The sequence below is a fragment of the Ovis aries genome, chromosome 1, assembly GCF_016772045.2.
Source record: "Ovis aries strain OAR_USU_Benz2616 breed Rambouillet chromosome 1, ARS-UI_Ramb_v3.0, whole genome shotgun sequence".
Taxonomy (NCBI): domain Eukaryota; kingdom Metazoa; phylum Chordata; class Mammalia; order Artiodactyla; family Bovidae; genus Ovis; species Ovis aries.
The window spans coordinates 18,587,450-18,608,943 of NC_056054.1; the positions used below are offsets into that span (position 1 = coordinate 18,587,450).

The window sequence follows — 21,494 nt, forward strand, 5'->3', positions numbered from 1 at the left end:
TGGGCCAACCAGATCTGTGGCTGATCTCTGCTACCCTCGCTGTGTGTCCAGCGAAAAGATAAGCTCAACTTTCCTCAACTTCGGCTTCCTCATCTGAAAATAGTGAATGAAAATGCCCACCACAGAGTTGCTCCGAGAATTGGCCTTAAGGTATGCAATGTGCTGTTCCTTGCACTTAAATATCAGCTATTTTAATGACTCACAAAGAGAAGTTGCTTCCGAGAACCTAGTGAAATTCTCCAAGCACTGTCCATGGTAAGTAGTTTCCCGGTTGCTCGCTGGGTGGCCCTGAGAGCCATCCTTTTTTATTCCTGAGGCGCGCCAAGCCCCTTTCCTCCTCGGTGTTCTCACGACAGTACCCTTCCTGGGACCGAGGTCTTGCCGCCAGGGGAGCACCAGATTAACCTGTGTCCCCCCAGCCCCTCGGTCCCCTCCCAAACACACACCTTAACCTCCAGCCTGGCTTCCCAGCTCTATCCCGCCGGCCTCTAGACTCACGTCCTCTTAGGAAGCTGCCAGCAGCGCCTCTAGCCGGTCGAACTTGGCCGCAATAGGCCTAAGGCTTCCTGGGCTCGGCTGATCCTCAACCCACGTGCTCCCGGCCTCCGCCGCAAGGCACCGCCTTCCCGCTGGGCGCCATGCGGACTACATTTCCCAGGGTGCGCAGCGGCGGGGCCTTAGCTCGGGTGGTGAAGAGGGGGGCCGCCTCAAGCGGCGCGCCGTTCCGCGGCCTGCTCAGAGGCGCGCGGGCAGGCGCGAGGATACGAGAGGGGACCCGGAATGAGTTTCCGCGCAGTTCCGCCGTGCCGTGCCGGGCTGTGCCGGCCGGGTGGGGCTAGGGCAGGCGCGGGTCCGAGAGGGACGGCTTCTGAGTCGGCGGTGCCGCGGACAGGCGCTTGGGGCAGCCCGTGCCTCGCTGAGGTCCCCGCCCCGTCCCGGCCGGGCCGGCTCGCCTGTCAGTCACTGGGGCGGAGGCAGCGGCGGTAGCAGGGCCGGAGACGGAGGGTGAGAAGAGCGCGGGCCTGGCGGAGCCGAGGGGACCTGCCACAGCCCCTTAACTCCACGGACTCTTCGCCCGAGATTTGCGAAGCTGTACCCCTGCGCTTCGTTGGACGCCTCCGTAACCCGCGAAGGGCTCTCTCCCCCGTAACCTCCCACCCCCGTGACCTCCTCCTAGAACCCGAGATCTCACTAGGGTGTTGTGGTACAGGCCATCGACCCTGTGACCCCTTGGTTTTCCCCAGGCCTCGATTCCCTATGACTCCCTCTTCATAGATTCTGGGGACAGAACCCTGATCTACCATCAGGACCCCCGCCTGCAAACTCCTCACTGACGGCTTTCTCCTAGGAGTTCCCCTCAGTGGGTCTCCTCCTAAGAGCACCCCTTTTGGCCTCTGGCTAGCCCCCCACCCTCAACCGAGGTGGGGCGGCCTCGGCAGCCATGCTCGCCCTGGGACCCCTGTCACCCCACCACTTCCTGGGTACCCAAGCCGGAGTCTAGCAGGGGGCCAGCAGCCAAGAGGCTGGGGCAGGAGACAGGCCACGGTCCACCTCCCTGCTGGGGAGGGAGCAAAGATGGAGCGGCGGGAGGAGCAGCCGGGGGCTGCAGGGGCTGGAGCAGCGCCAGCCTTGGACTTCACGGTGGAGAACGTGGAGAAGGTATGAGGGCCCTGGGGAGGGGCACTCCAGTGACAGAGCAGAAGTTCTGGGGACTGACACTAATGCCAGGGCCCAGGCCTGGGCTGGGTGCCCGTTGGGATGGTGCCTCCAGAGCACCTGGCATTTGCTGTCTCTCTGGGCCAGCCGACAGCAATGCAATGGTGTCTTAGGCTATTTTTGGCCTTCCGTAGACACCGGTCCTCTGTGGACACGCTAGGGTCTTGGGATGGTCCCTCCAGGGTGCTGATGGCTTAGACCCTCCAGCCAGACTGGCCACTCTCCAGCTCCATGGGAAATGCATGAGCAGTGCAGTAAGAAACCAGGAATGAGGGAGACTTGCAGCTCAGTCTCCAGAAACCAGAGTGATGCTGAGCCATCCTGGCCCTGTTTGGTTGAGCAGGGGCTCAGAAAATAATCTGAAACTAAAACAATCTGGGTTGTGTTTTCACTTTTCCTTGGAGAAGGGTCCTTCGGTTATTGGATGGAGGCCAGACCACTCCCGGGCAGGCGGAAGTAGGGCTGGCCCCTTGGTTTTGTGCTGGATCCAAGGAGCCTGGTCCTGCTGGCAGCTTCAGGGTCCTTCCCTACTCACCTGCCCACATGGCTTCCTGCCATGGCACTCTCAGGCTCCCCCACTGCTCAGTCTGTCTTTTTCAAACTGCTTCTCTGTGTCTTTGCTGGGTTCTGCCCCCAGAGGCTGGGAATGTAGAAATACTTTCCACCCTGGGGTGGATGGGGGAGAAGGGGCTATCGTGGTGGAAAACAGGGAATGGTTGCAGATACTCATTTGTTATTCTTGAGCCCCGTTTACCATACCCAGTGGTAAGGATGCATCTTTCTGCTTCTGTTCTCTGCCTGCCTCAGCATCCCAAGGGTCAGTGGCCATAACTGGCTGTCAGGGGTACAGACAGGGCTCAACCTACTTGGATGGAGCCTGCTTAGGGGGTGAGAGTCCTGGCCTCACTCATCCACCCCTTGGGGCTGGGCAGTGTTGGCATGGTGGCGCACTGTTCCATGTGCCTCCAGGGAGATAAACCACTGTTTTCCTACTGTGTGAAGTCCTAATGGAATTGGGACCCTGGGGATTTAGCTAGTTGAGAGCTCCAGGCTAGGCATTTGCCAGGGCTGCAGGCCAAGACTTCTCTGGACCAGCTTTTGGACCCTCTTGTATGCTCTCTGAGGAGTGTTCTCACCCTCCCTTCCAGTTTGTCTTTGCCCTAGGGCTGCCTGGCAAAGTCTTAGTCCTGCTCAGATTTCACAGTGGCTTTGGTGCCAGCATCTGGAGTGACCTAGGGATGATCCTGGGGGAGCTAAATGGAGCTGTTGGAGTAGATAAGAGCAGCTGTGCCTGGGAGGGTTGGAGGCGGTGGGTGGCTCAGGCTGTTCCATGCTCTTCTCAGGCTTAGCTTCTTCCTTATGGAGCCACTCCTTCCACCTGGGCCTTGCCCTTTACCTCAGGTGCTTTTCCTTTGGGGAACTTGGCCTCCTCTTTTGCTGCTTCCCTGCAGAAGTTCACGCTCCCAACCCCTAAGCTTTTGCTATAAAGAGAAGAGGCTATGGTGGAGTGTGGGCAAGTTCGGGCTCTCAAGATCCCGGCCGGACCCCAGGTCCATGAAGCACTGCTGAGCCTGAGCTCTCCCTTCCCGCTCAGCCCCCTGGTCAGAAAGAGAGGACAGTTTTGCAGGACCGAGTCATGGCCTGTGTTGTGGGCTCTGGCAGGACCAGAGTGGCCAGCACCTGCTCAGTCTTGTGCTGTCCTGCAGGCGCTGCACCAGCTCTACTATGACCCCAACATTGAGAACAAGAACCTGGCTCAAAAGTGGCTGATGCAGGCCCAGGCGTCCCCTCAGGCCTGGCACTTCAGCTGGCAGCTCCTGCAGCCGGACAAGGTGCCTGAGATCCAGTACTTTGGGGCCAGCGCCCTACACATCAAGATCTCTCGCTACTGGAGTGACATCCCTACTGACCAGTATGAGAGCCTAAAGGCACAGCTCTTCACCCAGATCACCCGCTTTGCCAGTGGCTCCAAGATTGTGCTGACTCGGCTGTGCGTGGCACTGGCCTCGCTAGCTCTCAGCATGATGCCCGACGCTTGGCCATGTGCTGTGGCAGATATGGTACGGCTGTTCCAGGCCGAGGACTCACCGGTGGATAGCCAGGGCCGCTGCCTGGCCCTGTTGGAGCTGTTGACAGTGCTGCCCGAGGAGTTCCAGACCAGCCGCCTGCCCCAGTATCGCAAAAGCCTGGTGCGGACCAGCCTGGCAGTGGAGTGTGGGGCTGTCTTCCCGCTGCTGGAGCAGCTGCTGCAGCAGCCCAGCTCACCCAGCTGTGTGCGTCAGAAGGTGCTCAAGTGCTTTTCCAGCTGGGTGCAGCTGGAGGTACCGCTGCAAGACTGCGAGGCGCTCATTCAGGCTGCCTTTGCGGCTCTGCAGGACTCAGAGCTCTTTGACAGCAGTGTGGAGGCCATTGTCAATGCCATCTCACAGCCTGATGCCCAGAGGTGAGCCGGTCCCAACCTTCCCGGAGATGGACAGCCTGCTTGGCCAGCCACACATCCATCCATCCATCTGTTCAGTAAACACTAATTGAGAACCTACTACATGCCTGGCCCTATGCTGAATATACAGCAAGGAACCAAACAAGACACAGTCCTTATCCTTGTGGTTCAGAGAGGGAGACAAGACGTTAGACAACAAACCATCCAACGAATTAGTCAATGAAAATATTTGACGTTCCCTCAGCCACCAAGTCCTGGCTGCTCTGCTGCGTATCTTTTCCATTTCCACTGCCCCCACCCTAGTGTAAGGCGTCCTCATCTCTCTCCCCAGATTACCGAGGGGATTCCTCACCAGTCTCCTGGTTTTCACACTTGTACCTTTCATTGCCAACCCAGCACCCAGAGAAATCTTGTTAAAAATGAGAGTCTCATCTTTCCTTTCTGCTCAGAAATCCCCCGTGGACCCACACTGCTCTTAGGATACAGTTCAGAATTCTCAATGTGATTCGCGAGGGCGAAGCACAGCATGGCGTCCCCAGCCCCGTCTCGAGCGGTGCTGCTTCCTTTCTTCACTCTCACACGAACTTTTCAGTTTCTTGAGTGTCCCGGGCTCCTTCCAGCCTCCAAGCCATCACATGTACTTGTCATATCATTGTTGCCTGATCTGAAACTTCACTCCCTTGGGAAAGTCCTCATGATTTTTAAGACTGTTTGGTCTTCTCTGTTTTTTCTCAGCGCTCCCAGTGTTTTTCCTTCTTAGCCTGTAACGCAGTTTCATTATAAATTAATGTATGTGTCCCCATTAGTCTCTCAGCAACGTGAGGACAGGCTCTCTGTCATTTTATTTTGTCACATTGTGCCTGGCAGCACTTGGTAGCATTCATTATTTTTTAAACAGAGGAAAAGTAGGAGTTGCCTACTTGGTGAGGGTCAGGGGTGGGAGAGGGTGGAAGGGGAGGGAGTGTTCCAGGCTTCAGGAGATACAGCAGGGGCAAAGGCATGTAGTGGGCAGCACCACCATATACTCAAGGACCCAAAACAAGGTGAGTGTAATGAGATGTTTCCTCAGGAAATGTTGCTTGAGCGTCTGTTTATGTGTGGGGGTCTAGGCTGACCACAGGGAGCCTAAAGATGGATAGGTTGGTTTCTGCAAGTCAAGAGCTCAGAATCCAGGAGACACATGGATGGGCAAGTACAGCCTACGTGATGAGTGCTCTAATGGAGGGCCCAGAACTGAGAGGAGGCATTTAACCCAGTGTGAGGGTATGAAGGGCTTCCCAGAGGAGGTGCCAACGGACCTGTGCTTTGAAGGCTGTGTAAGAGTTAGCCAGATGGAAGTGATGGATATGGGGAGGACATTTCAGACCGAAGGAAGAGCCCAAGCAAGGAAAGGGTGTGAGAGAGCCTGGTGAGTGGGTTTGATTAAAGAGCAAAGTGTAAGGGCCAGTGGTAGGAGATCTAGACTCATCATCAAGGCCTTGTTGACCAGGCTTAAGATTTTGGTCTTTGTGCTGAAGAGGATATAATAAGAGAAAATGGTGTGATGAGATTTTTGGTATAAGTTGGATTGGCTGTGGCAAGCCTGGAAGCCTAATACTTCACATTTCAGAGAAAAGGCTTTGAGAATGCTCAACAGAGCCAGACGGGGAAATACCATTCAAAGGAATGGCCTGGGGAAGTGGTTGATGGCTCTAGCTTTGGCATTAGTCATGTTTGAGTTAGAATCCCAAATAATTCACTTCCTAGATCTGAGACATTGGATAAACCACATTTAAGCCTCAGTTTCTGTTATCAGTAAAATGGATCATTATTCAGAGTTTAAATAGGATAATGTTCCCAGGGCCTGACCCTGGTATTCTGGGAATATTTTGGTATGAAGATTCAATAAGAGAATGTTTCTGGGAGCTTTAGCATGGTTCCTTGACATCGCATTAATGGCGGTTACTAGTATTTGGTATCACGATTGCTTTGGCAGTTAGTATGAGCCCTTTCCCATGACTTCTCAGCTTTTCCAGCTTAAGGTGGTACCAAGTCCTAGGTCAAGGCCTTTCTTGGCTGGCTAGGCTCAGACAATTGGTGGCTAAGGGGAATTTGCAGGGCCAATGCGTGGGTGATGTGAGGTGTCCTTGGATACACCCAGGTTTACCCGCCTAGCCAGTCTCGAGGGCTTTGGCAGGTAATTGATGCCTCTGCTCCTCTGAACGAATGAGCAAGCAAGAAGCCAGAGAGGGAACCTATAGCCTCCTGAGCGCCCATTGGCTGCAGCCCCCTTGGTTGCTTAGCAACTCTCCCCATTTTCTCAGCTCTGCTCCCAGAGCTCTAATTGCAGGTCTGGGCTGGGCTCAGTGTGAGTGGCAGCCAAGGAGTCCCAGCAGCTCTGCCCCGGCAGCTCAAGCTGACCAACAGGAGCCAGGCCTTTGGAACCCAGGCTCAGCTGTGGTGTTTTAAAGACATCCTCTCTATCTCCCTCCCCCAGACCTAGAAGCCTTGAGGCCTCAGGTGCATCCTGTTTGCTCACAGGTCTCAGGCTCAGGTGTCTGGGTGGTAGGAAATCAATGCAAGAGTTGCCCCTATGGGTGGACTACATCCAGCCTGGAGTTAGTGTTTGGGCTTTGCTCTGTCTAGTCCATTTCGTAACTTTGGCTTGAGAATGTCACCTTCAGTGGCTTTGAATTTTGGGTCATCTAGCCATTCCCCAGGTGTCCTGACGTTGGCTCTCTCCTTGGCTGAGCTTGCACTCAAGTCACCATTTTCCCACCCTATCCACAGCTGCTGCTGTTTGCCTGGCTCTCCTTTGAAAAAGATTTTTTCTTGAGATTTGTTTTTAATCCTGGGAAAGCTTTTTGCTGGGGGGCTGGAGAAGGGAAAAAAGATGGATTAGACAGACTCATGGGAGCTCCCATCAGTTAGAATTTGAGGTATGTGTTGAGATGTGCATAGATCCTTTGAGGAAATTCAGGTTGGGCCCTGAGACAGGAGCAGGTCTATAGCAGTGCACGGGGCTGCCTTAACCTGGAATCTGTCACTATTTGCTCTGTGACCTTGAGTAATGCTCTGAGCTCTACTGGGCTATATTGTCCTTGATTTATCCTGTTATGAGGCAGAGATGAGACAAATTAAGAACTTTGATTACCTACTGTGTACATGAATTTTGAAGATGTGAGGGAGCCCTGGAATTCAGTGAGGATGCTGTGGGGGTAGGGCACTACCTTCTGCTGCCATCTCAGCTACTGGGCAGCTCACGGCCACGGCCTTGGCCCTGCCCCTACTCATTGTGCCAGAGTCTGGCCTGAAGGTGCCCATTGTCTTGTGGTGCAGCCTGTGTCAGGGCCATGAGACAAGCCATCCCCACTGTCTCCAGGCCACACCCTCTGGAGCTGTCTCTGGGCTGTGGGTAATCTGGTATGAACGCCTTGTCCCACCAGAACCGGGATGTGGAAGCCAGCATCCCGAATTGGTTGCCTCTTGTCCTTCTCATCCTTTGCCTAAGGTTATCTTGCCAGGGCTACCTCCTAGCAAGCTGCTTGGGGCAAGTCCAGATAGAACTCCTGCTGGATCTTCAGTACCGCCTCCCCTCTATAGATTGCTATGGTGACACCATGATTGGCAGTAGAGGGATCCCCCCTGAGAGCATCACTTCCTCTGCTTAGTCTAGTCTCCACAGAGCAGGCAGCTGGGGATGGAGCTAGCCTTCTCTCAGTCTCCTTTGTGTACTCTGCTTCCTCTGCTCCTTCCTTAGGGGTCACTGTGCTTCAGTGCTCTGGCTCAGACCCTCTTTTCTCATTCAGCACTTATGCATGCACGCATGCTAAGTTGCTTCAGTCATGTCTGACTCTTTGCAACCCTACAGACCATAGCCCACCAGGCTCCTGTGTCCATGGGATTCTCCAGGCAAGAATACTGGAGTGGGTCGCCATGCCCTCCTCCCATTCGACACTTAATTCTTGGGCACTTTCCAGCTATTCCCATAGCTGTTTGCTGATGATTCCAAAATCTACGTCTCTTGCTCTAACCTCTCCATGGGGCTTTAGGTTTCCATATCCAGTTCTCTCTGGACACTTCTACCTGCCTCTTTCCCTGGGTACCTCTGATTCAATATGCCTAACGTTGAACTTAACACCTTGTGGCCTGCCGTTAAATTTATTACTGTCCCCATCCATCCTTTCCTCCAGGTCTCAGTAAGTATTACCACCAGGGAGAGTTGTTCTTGACTGTTCGCCATCCTCCTGTCCCTGTTTTGTCTCTGAGTTCCCTCTGAGTTCATTCCCTCCCTACCTGCCACCAGACTCCTTAGGAGTTAGGATTTGGTGGCAGGGGGTGGGGTGGAGGGTGGAGGTGGATGCTCTCTGGAGCTGTTGCTGGCTCCTGAAGTCTTTAACAAGACTCTTAAGCGTGCGTTGCCTGTTCTGTCTCCTGTCCTCATTCAGTCTCCCCTGATACTGATGGTATGTATTAGTTTCCTACAGCTGCCATGCTAAGGTACCACACCCTGGCACACGCGACAGAGATTCATTGTCTCACAGTTGTGGAGCCTGGAGGTCTGAAATCACGGTCTCAGCTCCCTCTGAAACCTGTAGGTGCACCCTTCCTTGCTGCCTCCCAGCTTCGGGTGCTTTGCTGGCAGTCTTTGGTGCTCTGTTGGCTGGCTGCATAGTTCCAGCCGCTCCCTTTGTTGTCACATGTCACCCTCCCTGTAGGTCTCTGTCTTTACATGGATGTCTTCTTTTAAGAACATCAGTCATATTGTATTAGGGCCACCCCCTACTCTCTGATCTAATCTGCAGTGACCCTGTTTCCAAATCAGGTCACATTCTGAGCTACTAAGGTTAGGGCTTCAACACACCTTTTTTGGGGAAACATAATTCAATCAATAGCTGTCTTATTCTCTGCCCCCTGCAAATTTATTTGTCCTCTCCACATGCAAAACACGTTCACCTCATCCTAACCTCCCTAAAAGTCTTAAGCCATTCAAGCATCAACTCTAAGTCCAACTGGAGGACACAGGTTCAGCTACATGTACCTTTTTGTATATCCTTTCCAGAGTTCTCCTGGAGGTCTCTGACCTAAACGTATTCCCAAATTGGGCAATGTCAAACCTGCCACACAGGCCTAGCCCCTGATCTCTTTCTTGCTTTGGGTTTGATGTGGAAAGGGGGGCTTTGATGGACAACAGAGAGATTGTGCCTTTCTCCCAAAGCTGGCGGGAGATGGGCAGACAGTTCTGATGCATCTCCTCACCTTCTGCCTCCAGGTACGTGAACACACTCCTGAAACTCATCCCACTGGTGCTGGGACTGCAGGACCAACTGCGACAGGCAGTACAGAATGGGGACATGGAGACCTCCCACGGCATCTGCCGCATTGCTGTGGCTCTGGGCGAGAACCACTCCCGGTGAGGACAGGGGCAACTGCAGGTGGGATAGCAGGGCCCTCGAAGAAGTAAGGGAGGTGGAAGGACCTCCCCATGCCTTCTCCCTCCCAGGGCCTTGCTGGACCAAGTGGAGCACTGGCAGAGCTTCCTGGCCCTCGTCAACATGATCATGTTCTGCACGGGCATCCCTGGCCACTTCCCTGTCAACGAGACCACCAGCTCCCTGACCCTCACCTTCTGGTACACACTGCAGGTGTGTCACGTGACCTTCAGTGGACCTGGGCCGTGATGGCAGAAGGGGCATCACAGCATCTGTGGCTAACTCTCCTCCCTGGTTCTCTCAGGATGACATTCTGTCCTTTGAGGCAGAGAAACAGGCTGTGTACCAGCAGGTGTACCGGCCAGTCTACTTCCAGCTGGTGGATGTGCTTCTGCACAAGGCCCAGTTCCCTTCTGATGAAGAATATGGGTTCTGGTCCTCCGATGAGAAGGAGCAGTTCCGGATTTACAGGTGACAGTAGCAGGCCAATCCCAGCTCTAAAGGGAGTCCTGAGATAATGAAGGCAATGAGGGGAGGGGTCCAAGGCCAGGTTCCCTGAATCCTGGGCCACCCTTCTCTGTTCTCTAGGCACTTTGGCAGGGCTGTGAGGGAATCGGGGTGGGCTCCTGTGCTTGGGGGAGGCATCTAGGCAGTGTATAAGGCCTTCATCTGCTTCTTAGGGTGGACATCTCAGACACGCTCATGTATGTCTATGAGATGCTGGGGGCCGAGCTCCTCAGCAACCTCTATGACAAGCTGGGTCGTTTGCTCACCAGCTCAGAGGAGCCCTACTCCTGGCAGGTACCTCCCCAGCCTGATTCCCTCAGCCCTCCCAGGTCTGTCACATCCTCCTCCTCAGCCAAGCCGGTGGCATCCTCTTTCCCCAGCACACAGAGGCCCTGCTCTACGGCTTCCAGTCCATTGCAGAGACCATCGATGTCAACTACTCTGACGTGGTGCCTGGGCTCATTGGGCTCATCCCACGGATCAGCATCAGCAACGTGCAGCTGGCGGACACTGTCATGTTCACCATCGGTGAGCCCTGGCCCACACCCGTGAGCATACCCCCAGAGCCACCGTGCGCAGCCCCAAGCCGACCTGCTGGGTCCTGTGCAAAGTGGGAGATACAAGTGCGTGCACACACAGTCAGAAACTGCAACCAGTGGACTGTCCTGGCATGTCGAGGGGTCCTTGCTACAGTGCGCTGAGCTGCAGTTCAGTGAGGCTACTTCACTGCCACTGAAACAGTGCCGCTGGGCCTCTACCGAGTAACTCCTTCCCACTTAGCAGCAGTAAGGTCATGTTTGGGCCCGTGCGTGCATATTTGCCCATCCCATGCTCTGAACACGCAGCGCTCTCTCTGTTCAGGGGCTCCAGCTCCACCCTGCCAGATCTGCCTGCTTTGCAGGGACCTGGCACGCAGCCAGCCTGGCCTGCCTCAGATGTCTTCCCTTCTTCCTCCAGGAGCTCTGTCTGAGTGGCTGGCTGACCACCCCGTCATGATCAACAGCGTTCTACCCCTTGTGCTGCATGCCTTAGGCAATCCCGAGCTCTCTATCTCTTCTGTGTCCACCCTCAAGAAGATCTGCCGAGAGTGCAAGTATGACCTGCCGCCCTATGCTGCCAACATCGTGGCTGTCTCCCAGGTATCCCAGGGCCCTGGGTGCAGCCGGGCCTCAGGGCACAGTCTGCCCTGCACTGACACCATATTCCTTCTCTTTATCCCTAGGATGTGCTGATGAAACAGATCCATAAGGTGAGTTCATAGGTTTCTAGGGCGCTCGGCTCTTTGAGGTATTGGGGGGATCCGAAGAAATCCCGTCTTCTGCCTTTGAGACTTATTCTCGTTCTTGGAGCCTTCCCTAAGAGGCTCATTCTCCCCACCCACAGCCAGGCGTGTCTGGGACTGACCCTCTGTTCTGCCCCGCAGACGAGCCAGTGCATGTGGCTGATGCAGGCACTGGGCTTCCTGCTGTCGGCTTTGCAAGTGGAGGAGATCCTTAAAAACCTGCACTCGCTTATCTCACCATATATCCAGCAGCTGGAGAAGCTGGCAGAAGAGATAGTGAGTGAACTGAGCGCGTGCTTGTGTGTGTTCGTGTTGTATGTGGCCGCAAGCAGCAGTGGGTCTCTGGGGCTGCCCTTTGTGTGGGCTGTGGCTTAGCTGCTGAGGGGTGGGCTGGAGCTGGCAGTCAGGGCTGGGAGATCCAGAGCTTGGTTCCCTTCTCCCCGTAGCCTAATCCTTCCAACAAGCTGGCCATTGTCCACATCTTGGGGCTTCTCTCCAACCTCTTCACCACACTGGACGTCAGCCATCATGAGGATGATCATGAAGGCCCTGAGCTCCGGAAGCTGCCAGTGCCACAGGGACCCAACCCCGTGGGTGATGTTGTCATTGCCACCGCCCCCCCCCACCCCCAACCCTGTGGGAATGTCATAGTCACCCCTGAACTCTATGGGTAATATTGTCATTGTTTCCCTGGCCCCGTGGGGCATGATGCATTTGGTCCTTTGACCCTGTGAATGACCCTCCCACTGCCCCCTGCTCTGTAGGGAGTGATGTCCTTGTCTCACTCAGTCCTGTGGGTGATGTTGTCTTTGTTCCTAGCCTAACTGGGGTGGTGTTATAGTGTTTCCTTCTCCCCATGGGGGATACTGACATTATACATCCTAAGTGATGTAATTATGGTACCCTGTTTAACCCCCAACTCTATGGGGCCTTCTGCTTCAGCATTCACCAATCCTCTACAGGCACTAAGGGTGTTTACATACTCCACATGTAATAGTTCTTGCCTTTGAGTGGCTTTTGGTCTAGAGGAAATACACGTAAACAGATTGTCACAAAGCACTGTGATAAGTGCTGTGGTAAGCTTGGCACAGGACATTGGGGTGACTACTTAGGAGCTGTTTAGTCTGGGACAAGCCTCAGCTGCCCATTCAACACTATGAACATCGGGATATCTGATGCTCATCTTATAGAACTGTGCTGAATAGCAGGTATAGTCTTGATTAAAAGTACTTTGTGTACTGTAAAACATTGTATAGATGCGAGGGACTGCTTTAGTCATTATTCCAAGTACCCCTCCAGTGTTTTCTCCTGGAGAAAAGGTTAGCCACAGTATCCTGGTCCCTCTGTTTAACTCCCCACCCCAGTATTGGTCACCCTTTTGGCTCCAGACCAAACCAAAGCCACTGTCCTCCCAAAGAACCCCTCCTTCTTCTATGGTAGTCATCATCCCTCCTTCCCTCACCTCCCAGGACCTCAGGCTGCTCTGCTCCACCATAAGCTGCCCGTATCTACGCATCCCTTGGGGCTCTCTACCCTAAGCCTATCTGGGTGAGACAGTATCTCTGCTTCTTCAGGGGCTGGTCCATAGGCCTTTGGCACTAAAATGCTTTTACTGAGCAGAAGTAGATAGGGAGTGACTTTTTAAAAAGATTTCAAAGTTTTAATAGTTTTCTGAAGCTTGCAATTTGAAGCTTCCTCTAAGATGATCCCTAGAATTCAGGGTATCTTTGATTCATGGGGATTCAGCAAAGTACTCCTTCCCCAGGGTCCTGTGTACCAAGTCTTCAGCGTGCAGTCTGGGGGTAATAGGTTTGAAACTCCTGGCCTACCTCCAACTACCAAGTAGTCCTTCTCGGGTGGCCGAGAGTGGTAGTGGGGGCACCTCACTTCTTCCTGTGTCTTCAGGTGGTGGTGGTACTGCAGCAAGTCTTCCAGCTTATCCAGAAGGTGCTGAGCAAATGGCTGAATGATGCCCAGGTGGTAGAGGTGAGTGCTGACCCTTGCCATCAGCCCCCATGGTGACTCTGCTCAGAGATGGAGCTTCCACCACCTTAGCTTGCTGTGATCTGGAGGAAGTGAAGGAGACGAATCCTACCCCATAGATGCTCAGAATATCTGGGGAAGAAACTTCCTGATGTCACAAGAAGTGCTCCACCCAAGGCTGTGATGCTGGGGCTGAGTGCCAGTCAGGGATCCATTTTAGCATCCAGACACCTGCCTTGGTTCCATCCAGTGCGGGCGTTTCTCACTGCTGTTGCTCCCTGAGAGGCTGTGGTGGAGATGTAAGGAGCTGGAGTTAAGTTACAGAGTTCCATCCTCAGCCCCTCTGAGAAGGGCCTTTCAGTCTCTTGCCTTCCAGGGTGAGGGTCAGACTAGCCTACCTTCCAGGAGGGTTCACAGAGCCAGGCACGGCTGGTAGGTAAAGGCTCCTTTTTAGGCCTCTGTGCAGGGCCTCCGTTCTGTTGCAGCCAGTGGTGACCTGCTGACCGGGCCTTCTTTGCTTTCTTCCCAGGCGGTGTGCGCTATCTTTGAGAAGTCTGTTAAGACGCTGCTGGATGACTTTGCCCCCATGGTGCCACAGCTGTGTGAGATGCTGGGGCGGATGTACAGCACCATCCCCCAGGCCTCCGCTCTTGACCTCACTCGACAGGTGGGCCTTCATCCCAGGCAGAGATCTGACCCAGGGATTGGGCGGGTAGGTGGAGTAGGGTGGATGGTTGCTCTGGCAGGAGTCCTCGCCTGCATTCCAGGGATGCTGGCTTGTCCTGGTGGGCCAGGGCCTCCGTTGACCAGCATCCCCTGCTTTGTTGCAGCTGGTCCACATCTTTGCTCATGAGCCTGCCCACTTTCCCCCCATCGAGGCCCTCTTCCTGCTCGTCACCTCCGTCACACTCACCCTCTTCCAGCAAGGTAGGTCCCGACCAGGGTCTCCGCTGCTGCCGCCACTGCCACCGCCTCTGCCTCCCTGACTGGGGAGCCACAGCTGCCCACTCTGTTCTCCTCTCGCCCCTGAGTTGCACATGGGTTTTGATGGGAAAGTAACGGGATCAAGCACAGCACAGCTGTCACCTTACAGATAGTTGACACCTTAGGTGGAAGTGGACAAGAGAGTGACTGATGTCTTCTCCCGGGCTCAGGACCAGGCTGGGTGTGGGGGAAGGTGGGGCTGGAAGCTCTGAGGGGCTCGGAGCACCAGCTTGGCTCCATTTCCTTTGGCACAGAATGAAAGGTGGCAAGAACATGGGCTTTGAAGTCAGCTAGACCTAGAGTCCAAGCTTATCACCACCGACTAGTTGTGTGACCTTGGGCAAGTCACATACCTTTTCAGAGCCTTTGTTTCCATGTCTATGAAATAGAGATGTCAGATACTTGCTAGGACTGTTAACAGGCATTAAAGCAGCATCTTCGGGGCCCCTGGCTTGGGGGTTTTGCACATGATGTTCTCGCAGAGTGCTGGTTCCTTTCCCTGCACTGAGACTCATTCCTTTCTAGGCCAGAAGCCTTTGGCTGTGATCCCAGCCCCCCAGTCACTACGGCCCTCTGCCTGAGAGAAGTTGGGAGTGGGGGGCTCCAGGCTTCCCCTGCTGCCTAACCCAGGCTTCTCACTTGGAGAAGAAACAACACTGTTCCGTCAGCCTCCTGAGTTTTGCCTAGAGTCACGCTCACAGGCTTGAGGCTCACCAGGAGTCTTAGCTGGAGCCAGAGTGCTCTCTGCTTCTGTCCTCAGTATTTGGTCCCCTGATGCTGACCTCTGCTCTGGTGGACCGTGGGTTGTTTCCAGAGTGGGGAGAAATCTGAGCCAGAAACCGGATGTGGTCCTCCTCAGCCTCACCTCTCCCCACCCTCCATGGCCACTGCTCCATCTGGATCGCCTCAGCAATCTTCTGACTGGTTTCCCTGGCATCTGCCCTTCTCCAACCCGTTCTGCACCCAGCAGCTGTAATCTTTTTTATAAGACACAAATCTGAGCACTCTTCCCTCCCTGGCTTAAAGCCCTTCCGTTGCTCCCCGTCATCCTCAGGTCATGTTCCCACTGCCCGCCACCACGTGACACAGACCTGCATACTTCTCAGCAGTCATTCCTGAATGGCTCCAGCAGTTCAGCCTCCCTGATACTTCCCCCATCATGTCCCCTTTGACCTCTATGCCCTGCTTCTCTGCCTGGATCGCCCTGTGCCCTTCACTGGGTGAGCGCTCTCTCCTCCATGCCTTACCCCTGCATCAGTCCTCGGAAGCTTCTCTAAGGCAGAGCTGGGTGCTTCTGACCTTGCACCAGAACTGCATGGGCACGCACCGCTGATACAGCGTTGATCACACTCAGTAAGCAGCCTCCATGACTGTCTCCCTCCTTGGACTAAGCCCCTCAAGGGCAGGCTGGGGTCTCTTCCTTCTGCATCCCTCAGAACAAGGCCAGCAGAGAGCAGACACCAGACACTGTTGAAGAAAGGAGGCAAGGTCTCCTTGCTCTTGGAGCCTTTCTTCCTCACTGTCCAGCCCACCTCTAGCAGGGCGGCTGCTGAACCTCAAACCTGCCATCTACAGGGACCCCAGGCTTGGGTACGTTGGGCCTCACTTTACAGGAATTGATTACAGGACTTGAGTAACTTAGGGGGCCGGTGTGGAAGGGACAGGCTTTATCAAGGGCTTCTCACAGCCTGAAGGAAGTAGGGAAGAGATGATTATCGACTTGACAGTCGGGGAAACTGAATGTGGATGGCTTGCACAAGATCACACAGCTGTTTAGTGGTATCTCAGGCAGGGGTTTCCACAGCGTCTCCTCCTGAGAGTGGAGCAGCCAGGCAGGAGCTCCAGGCCATGCCTCGTCCTTGCTGAAGGTGTCATCAGAACTGGAGGCAGGATAGTGTCCAACATCCTACGTGTTGGGCTTGTGGGATGCCCCCACTCACCTGCTTCGCTGTCCCAGTCTTGCCATACCTTCCTCGGGCTCTGCCCCCCACTGCACCGTGGGTGACATACTGACTGGTCTCCCTCTTTCTTCGTGCGTCCCAGTGGCGGGAGGGGGTCATCAGCCCTGAGCCTGGCTCTCTGCTGAGTCTGTGTCCATGCGGAGGGACATTGTGGGCGGGGCTCTCATTTTTGCCTCATCGTGCAGCTCCTTCCCCTGGACCTTGACTGGCCAGCCCCACAGCATATCAGGCATTGCCGAACCCAAGGAGTCTTCTGGATTAAGAGAACCCTGTAGATCCCTTTCTTTGGCTAGCCCAAGAGCCTTAAGGGCAAGGAAGGGAGCGGACACCTGCTCAGACCATGATGCCCGGGAAGGGTTTTCAGCCAGGCCTCCCAGGGCAGTACCAAGGACCAGTCTCCCACCAGCCCTGCCCTCCTCTTGATGATGAGTGATGGGGAGGTATGTGATCGGAAGCAGTGTAGGGCCACTGCAGTCTGCCAGAGGCCACAACAAGAGTGTGGGGGCTGTTTGTCCAGCTGCATGGTGGCCAGCACCGCTCAAGCACTGCAGGGTCCCTTGGGGACTGGCCTGAGGAGGAGTGAAGAGTAGGTGGAAGGCCCCTTGGGAGGGAGCTGGGGCAGACCGTCCTTCACTTCGCCGTCTCTTTCTGTTGGGCTTCTCCCAGTTCATGGTTTTTGTATGTTTTGTTTCTTTATCTTGCTTCCTGCTGCTCATGTGCCCCCCGCTGTCTCCCTGCAGGCTCTCAGTCCCACATAACTATATGAGGTTGAGTTGCTGTTTGTATAATTTTTTCTTAAGTTCCATCTTTATTATATTTTAGGGCCCAGGGATCATCCTGATATTGTTGATTCATTTATGCAACTCCTGGCACAGGTGTGTTTTAGTTTTATTCATTCACGTTCTGTTCTCTCTCTTTCTCTTTCTCTTATGTTGAAATTCAATTTAAGCCTATTTTTAGCTTTCTGTTGACAAATTTTTTTTTCTGTTCAGTTGAATAGAGTTTCTTCATCTGTTTCCGTGGAAGTTGACAACCCAACATCCTCCTTTAGTGCCCCTTTGCCTCAACTAGCTCAGTCCTCCACAGAGACCAGGGAGAGGCTGATCCCGAAGGGAGGGAGCTGGGCTGGCCTGAGGGGTGGGCATGGGAGGGGGTGGTAACCGTCCGTGCCCAGCAGCTCCTGTGGGCCCGAAGTGACCGAAGAGCTCAGGGGCAGGCCTGGAGTTGAAGGGCCTGGGGTTCACTGTCCCTGTGCTCCTGCGGGGAACTGCCTGCCTCAGTGCCCCCAGCCTGCTCTTGAGAGGTAGGCTGGGAGGAGCTCCGAGGGAGGGGCCAAGCTGAATGTGCTGCAGTGGAGCCCAGAGCTGGGCTGTTGCTGGGCTGCTGGACAGGTCCTGCTGCTGCTGGGAGGTGGGGTGCTGGCTCCATGGCGAGATGTGTCTGGTGTGTGTTTAAGTGTCTCGGATCTGACTCGTGTGTTTTGAGTCCGGTTTGGGCAGGGAACAGAAATCACGTGGCTGCTGTGAGCAGTATGTGTATTGTTCTGAGTGTCAGAATAAATGTGTAGCTGTAGTGAGCCTGTGCACTGATGCGTGTTGTGTGCTGACGTGCGTTAGACATGGATGGAGTTTGAGTGTCGATGTTTGTTGGAGGTGTGTGTGTTGGGCTGTGGGAGTGCATGTAATGGAGGGTAGGAGTATACATGGTAGTGGTGTGTCTGTATGAGGGTTGTATGTTTGGGAAGTTACATGTGTCGGGCTGTGGGAATGTGGGGTTAGTATGTGTGTCAGGGAGATCCTGTGAGTTGGGGGCTCCTATGGGTTGGGGTCTGTGATGTGTTTCTTTGTTTAATCACTCCACAAATATTTTTTGAGTGTGTTAAACGTGCTTGATCATGTGGTAGGTGCTGAGAATATAATGGTGAGCAAAAGCAGACACGGTTCTTGCCCTCTTGGCACTTACAGCCTAGTAGAGGGGTATAGGAGTGGGAATGGACAGTGTGCTCTGGGCCTGGGTGGACATGTGTGTGAGGGTGTATCTTTGGGCGAGGACATTTGAGCGTGGGTGTGCATGGGGAGAGTGTGCGTGCTAGAGAACTGGGGAGGGTGAGGGCCTGGGTGTGTGCATATGGTTTGGGGATACAGGGTTGGGCTTGGGATGAATGTGTAGCGAGGGTGTGTTGCAAATGGGGAGAGTGGTGTATACAAGGGATGTGATTGAGGTGTGATAGAGGGTAAGTAGGGCGTTTTAAGTGAGGGGCCTGTGGGGCTGTTTGCGCTTGAGTGAAAATGAGGGAGTGGAAGGTATATGAAGGCTGGAGGGTTGGGGGTTGATGTGGAATGCATTGGGGGGCTGCTGGGGGACAGCAGTGCTTGATGACTGTGGGAGCTGTGTAGAGCATCTCCTATGACCCGAGGATGTGCCATTCGCGCCTTGGTACCACTTGGGGTGAGCTCTCAGCCCCTATACTCCATCCACTTCCCCTGACATGGCAGCCCTGGCTCCTGGGCTGGGTATGAATGAGAAGGGCCCGGACACAGGCTGTCCTGGGCGAGGTGGGGCCGCGGCTCCCGGGCTCCTGCCCTGCCTTTCCTCTTCCTAAGCTGGAGAGTGTCTGAGGAATGCAGGCAGGACATAAGAGGGGGGCTGTGAACTGGGCTCCCTGTCCAGCTGCCATCTCTGCCCTGATAACAATCAAGGGGGCCTCAACTGCCTCTGTGAATCAAAGTGAAGTCACTGCTGGCAACCTGGAGCCTGCAGGAGGTCTGGCCCTGTGGTGGGGGGTGGGGTGGGGTGATGTGTGTGCTCGGGGGTGACTGGGGCCCAGGCTGTGGCATTATGACTCCCAACCTCTCTCATGCACATGTGCGTTCATGTACACATACACGTACATGGCATCCCTTGGCTGCTCCCCTCCTGACACACTGAACTCTGGAGTGGTCTCGTTCCCGAGATGGCTGGGTGGCTGGTTTTGGCAGCCTTCACTTGTGGTGTGTGAGGTTGGGGCCTGCGTGGCAGGTGAGTGGGAGGATGATTCTTAGAGTCGACTAGGGCTGGGCTTACCAGCTCCACCTCCTACAGGCTCTGAAGCGGAAGCCAGATTTGTTCCTATGTGAACGACTCGATGTCAAAGCTGTGTTCCAATGTGGTAAGTGGGGTGCCAGGTGGACAGGTGGGCCTGGGGCCCCCTCGGGAGCATCCCTGAGCCCCACCTGATCTGCCTCTGCCTCTCTCAGCTGTGCTGGCGCTCAAGTTCCCCGAAGCACCTACTGTCAAGGCCTCCTGTGGCTTCTTTGTGAGTCCCGTGCTGACCCCCAAACCCTGCACCGTCCTTACACCCCACCCACCCGGCCCAGGACTCTGTGGGGTAGGGGTGTGGTGTGCAGGCCTTGTCTCCAGGGAGATGGGGGAGAGGGGGGCTGACGGGCCTCTCCATCCTCTGTAGACAGAGCTGCTGCCTCGGTGTGGGGAAGTAGAGCCTGTGGGAAAGGTGGTGCAGGAAGATGGCCGCATACTGCTCGTAGCAGTGCTGGAGGTGAGACGGAGCGGGTGGGGCAGCCGGGTTTGGGGATGGGGCGGCCCTCACTGCTGAGGCAGCTGTCCTCCTGGCAAGCTTGCATCTCGGTTCCCTAAGCTCTGTTTCTTCATCAAGTAAATGGCTGGAAGTTGTTAGGTCGCTGTGAGGATCAGCTATCGTGTGTCAAGTAACGCTCACTCATCATGTGCACTGTGGCTGAGGAACTGCCCGGGAGTGGGTGGTGTGGCTAGGCTCTCTTGCTGCAGACGGGGCAAGGCCCTGGTGTGCTGAGAACCCATCTCCCTCAGGCCATTGGGGGCCAGGCCTCCCGCAGCCTCATGGACTGCTTTGCCGACATCCTGTTTGCTCTGAACAAACACTGCTTCAGCCTCCTGAGCGTGTGGATCAAGGAGGCGCTTCAGGCACCTGGCTTTCCCTCTGCCCGACTCAGCCCCGAACAGAAGGACACCTTCAGCCAACAGATCCTTCGGTGAGCAGAGCTGGCAGGGCCCGGGCTCGGGTCACGGGGAGGCGGAGGCCGTGGTGGGTGGTGGTGATAACTTGCTCTCCCTTCTCTCCTTCAGCGAGCGAGTAAACAAGAGGCGGGTGAAGGAGATGGTGAAGGAATTCACACTGCTGTGCCGGGGGCTACATGGCACAGATTACACAGCTGACTACTGAGGGGCGCCCCGTCCCACCCACACCTCCTCACCCCTCCTTATCCCCAAAGAGTAAACTTGAACCCTCACGGCACTGCTGTCTCTGCTTCCTTTCCACTGCCACCACCACCTGACTGGGTGACCTCAGATGACCTGGGGGAAGGATGGGAGGATGCTTGGACCCAGGCCTTGGTAGGGCATGATGGAGCCAACCTCCATCTAAAACCTCCAGCTTTTAGAGTGAAAGGAGCTTTACTACAGCCAAGCTGCCTAGACTGGAGCCATCCAAATACTGCCCTTGCCCTTGGGGTAGGTGGTGACTGCCGAGTGTCAGCATCCTGCCCCTAAATTAAATTAGTCCCAGTGTTTATGCATGCATACACTTATATAACCAATGGTGCTGAATACTAGGCCACTAATCATGCCGTGCCTTTTTCTGTCTGAACAAAGGCTGATGTAGTCCATAGCAACCATAATTCTCACTAAACTGGGAGAATGGAACCAGTGAGGAAGGCTTCCTGGAGGAAGTTTCATTTCTGAGGGCAGTGGGAGGTTTCCTAGGTAAAGGACTTGGGGCCTTGGGCTAGAAGTGAGGTGAGGCTGGGCTCATTTGGGAGGGAAGAAATGGAGAGTGGCTTTGAATTCCAAGGTGGGTTTCTTGTGTGGGGTTATGGAGGCACCCAAACTTACACTTGGTTCAGGAGAGGTATAGAAAGCAGGGCTGAGTATGTGGGGAAGGAGGCATGGTGTCCCCCAGAGGAAGAGGAAGGCAAGCCCTAGTGTTGTCTGCAAACCCATAGCTCCCCACTTCTGTGGTACCTGACATGATGGGCAGGGCTTGGTCAGGACCAAGGACAGCTCCTGGCCTGCTGTTGCTCTGGTCCCCTAACAGGGTTCTCTCCCTTTCTGTCTCAGCCATAGTTCCACCCCTGCTGCCTCTCAGGCACCCTAGCCTTCTCAGTAAAATTGCAAGAGCAGGACTGGGTTTTCCTCACTCCCAGCCTTGAGCCATGAGTCTCCCTGGAGGCGATAGG

General features: G+C 54.8%; 1 protein-coding gene across 4 annotated transcripts; it reads left to right on the forward strand.

The window, feature by feature from the left end:
* Positions 1-958: 958 nt before the first annotated feature.
* On the forward strand, positions 959-20,554 carry IPO13 (importin 13). 4 transcript variants are annotated; one of them, XM_004001892.6, is made up of 20 exons: positions 959-1,659; positions 3,423-4,159; positions 9,408-9,548; positions 9,639-9,780; positions 9,872-10,038; positions 10,248-10,368; positions 10,455-10,602; positions 11,032-11,213; positions 11,297-11,323; positions 11,498-11,632; positions 11,803-11,946; positions 13,262-13,342; positions 13,869-14,006; positions 14,170-14,266; positions 17,107-17,159; positions 19,366-19,432; positions 19,521-19,579; positions 19,730-19,819; positions 20,110-20,291; positions 20,386-20,554. In XM_004001892.6, exons 1-20 carry the CDS (start codon positions 1,576-1,578, stop codon positions 20,480-20,482), a joined length of 2,892 nt encoding a protein of 963 aa, XP_004001941.2. In that variant the 5' UTR covers positions 959-1,575; the 3' UTR covers positions 20,483-20,554. The 4 variants fall into 4 exon arrangements, 3 of the variants coding, with proteins under 3 accessions (XP_004001941.2, XP_060257090.1, XP_042103010.1); XR_006059358.2 differs by lacking the exons at positions 17,107-17,159; positions 20,110-20,291; positions 20,386-20,554 and having other exon boundaries at positions 19,730-19,785; XM_060401107.1 differs by lacking the exons at positions 19,366-19,432; positions 19,521-19,579; positions 19,730-19,819; positions 20,110-20,291; positions 20,386-20,554 and adding an exon at positions 17,277-19,355.
* The last annotated feature ends 940 nt before the right edge of the window (positions 20,555-21,494 follow it).

Coding starts and splice junctions, on each gene's coding strand:
- IPO13 (XM_004001892.6), top strand. CDS start 1,576: ATGGAGCGGCGGGAGGAGCAGCCGGGGGCTGCAGGGGCTGGAGCAGCG. Junction 1,660..3,422: donor CGGTGGAGAACGTGGAGAAG/GTATGAGGGCCC, acceptor GCTGTCCTGCAG/GCGCTGCACCAGCTCTACTA. Junction 17,160..19,365: donor TTATGCAACTCCTGGCACAG/GTGTGTTTTAGT, acceptor CACCTCCTACAG/GCTCTGAAGCGGAAGCCAGA.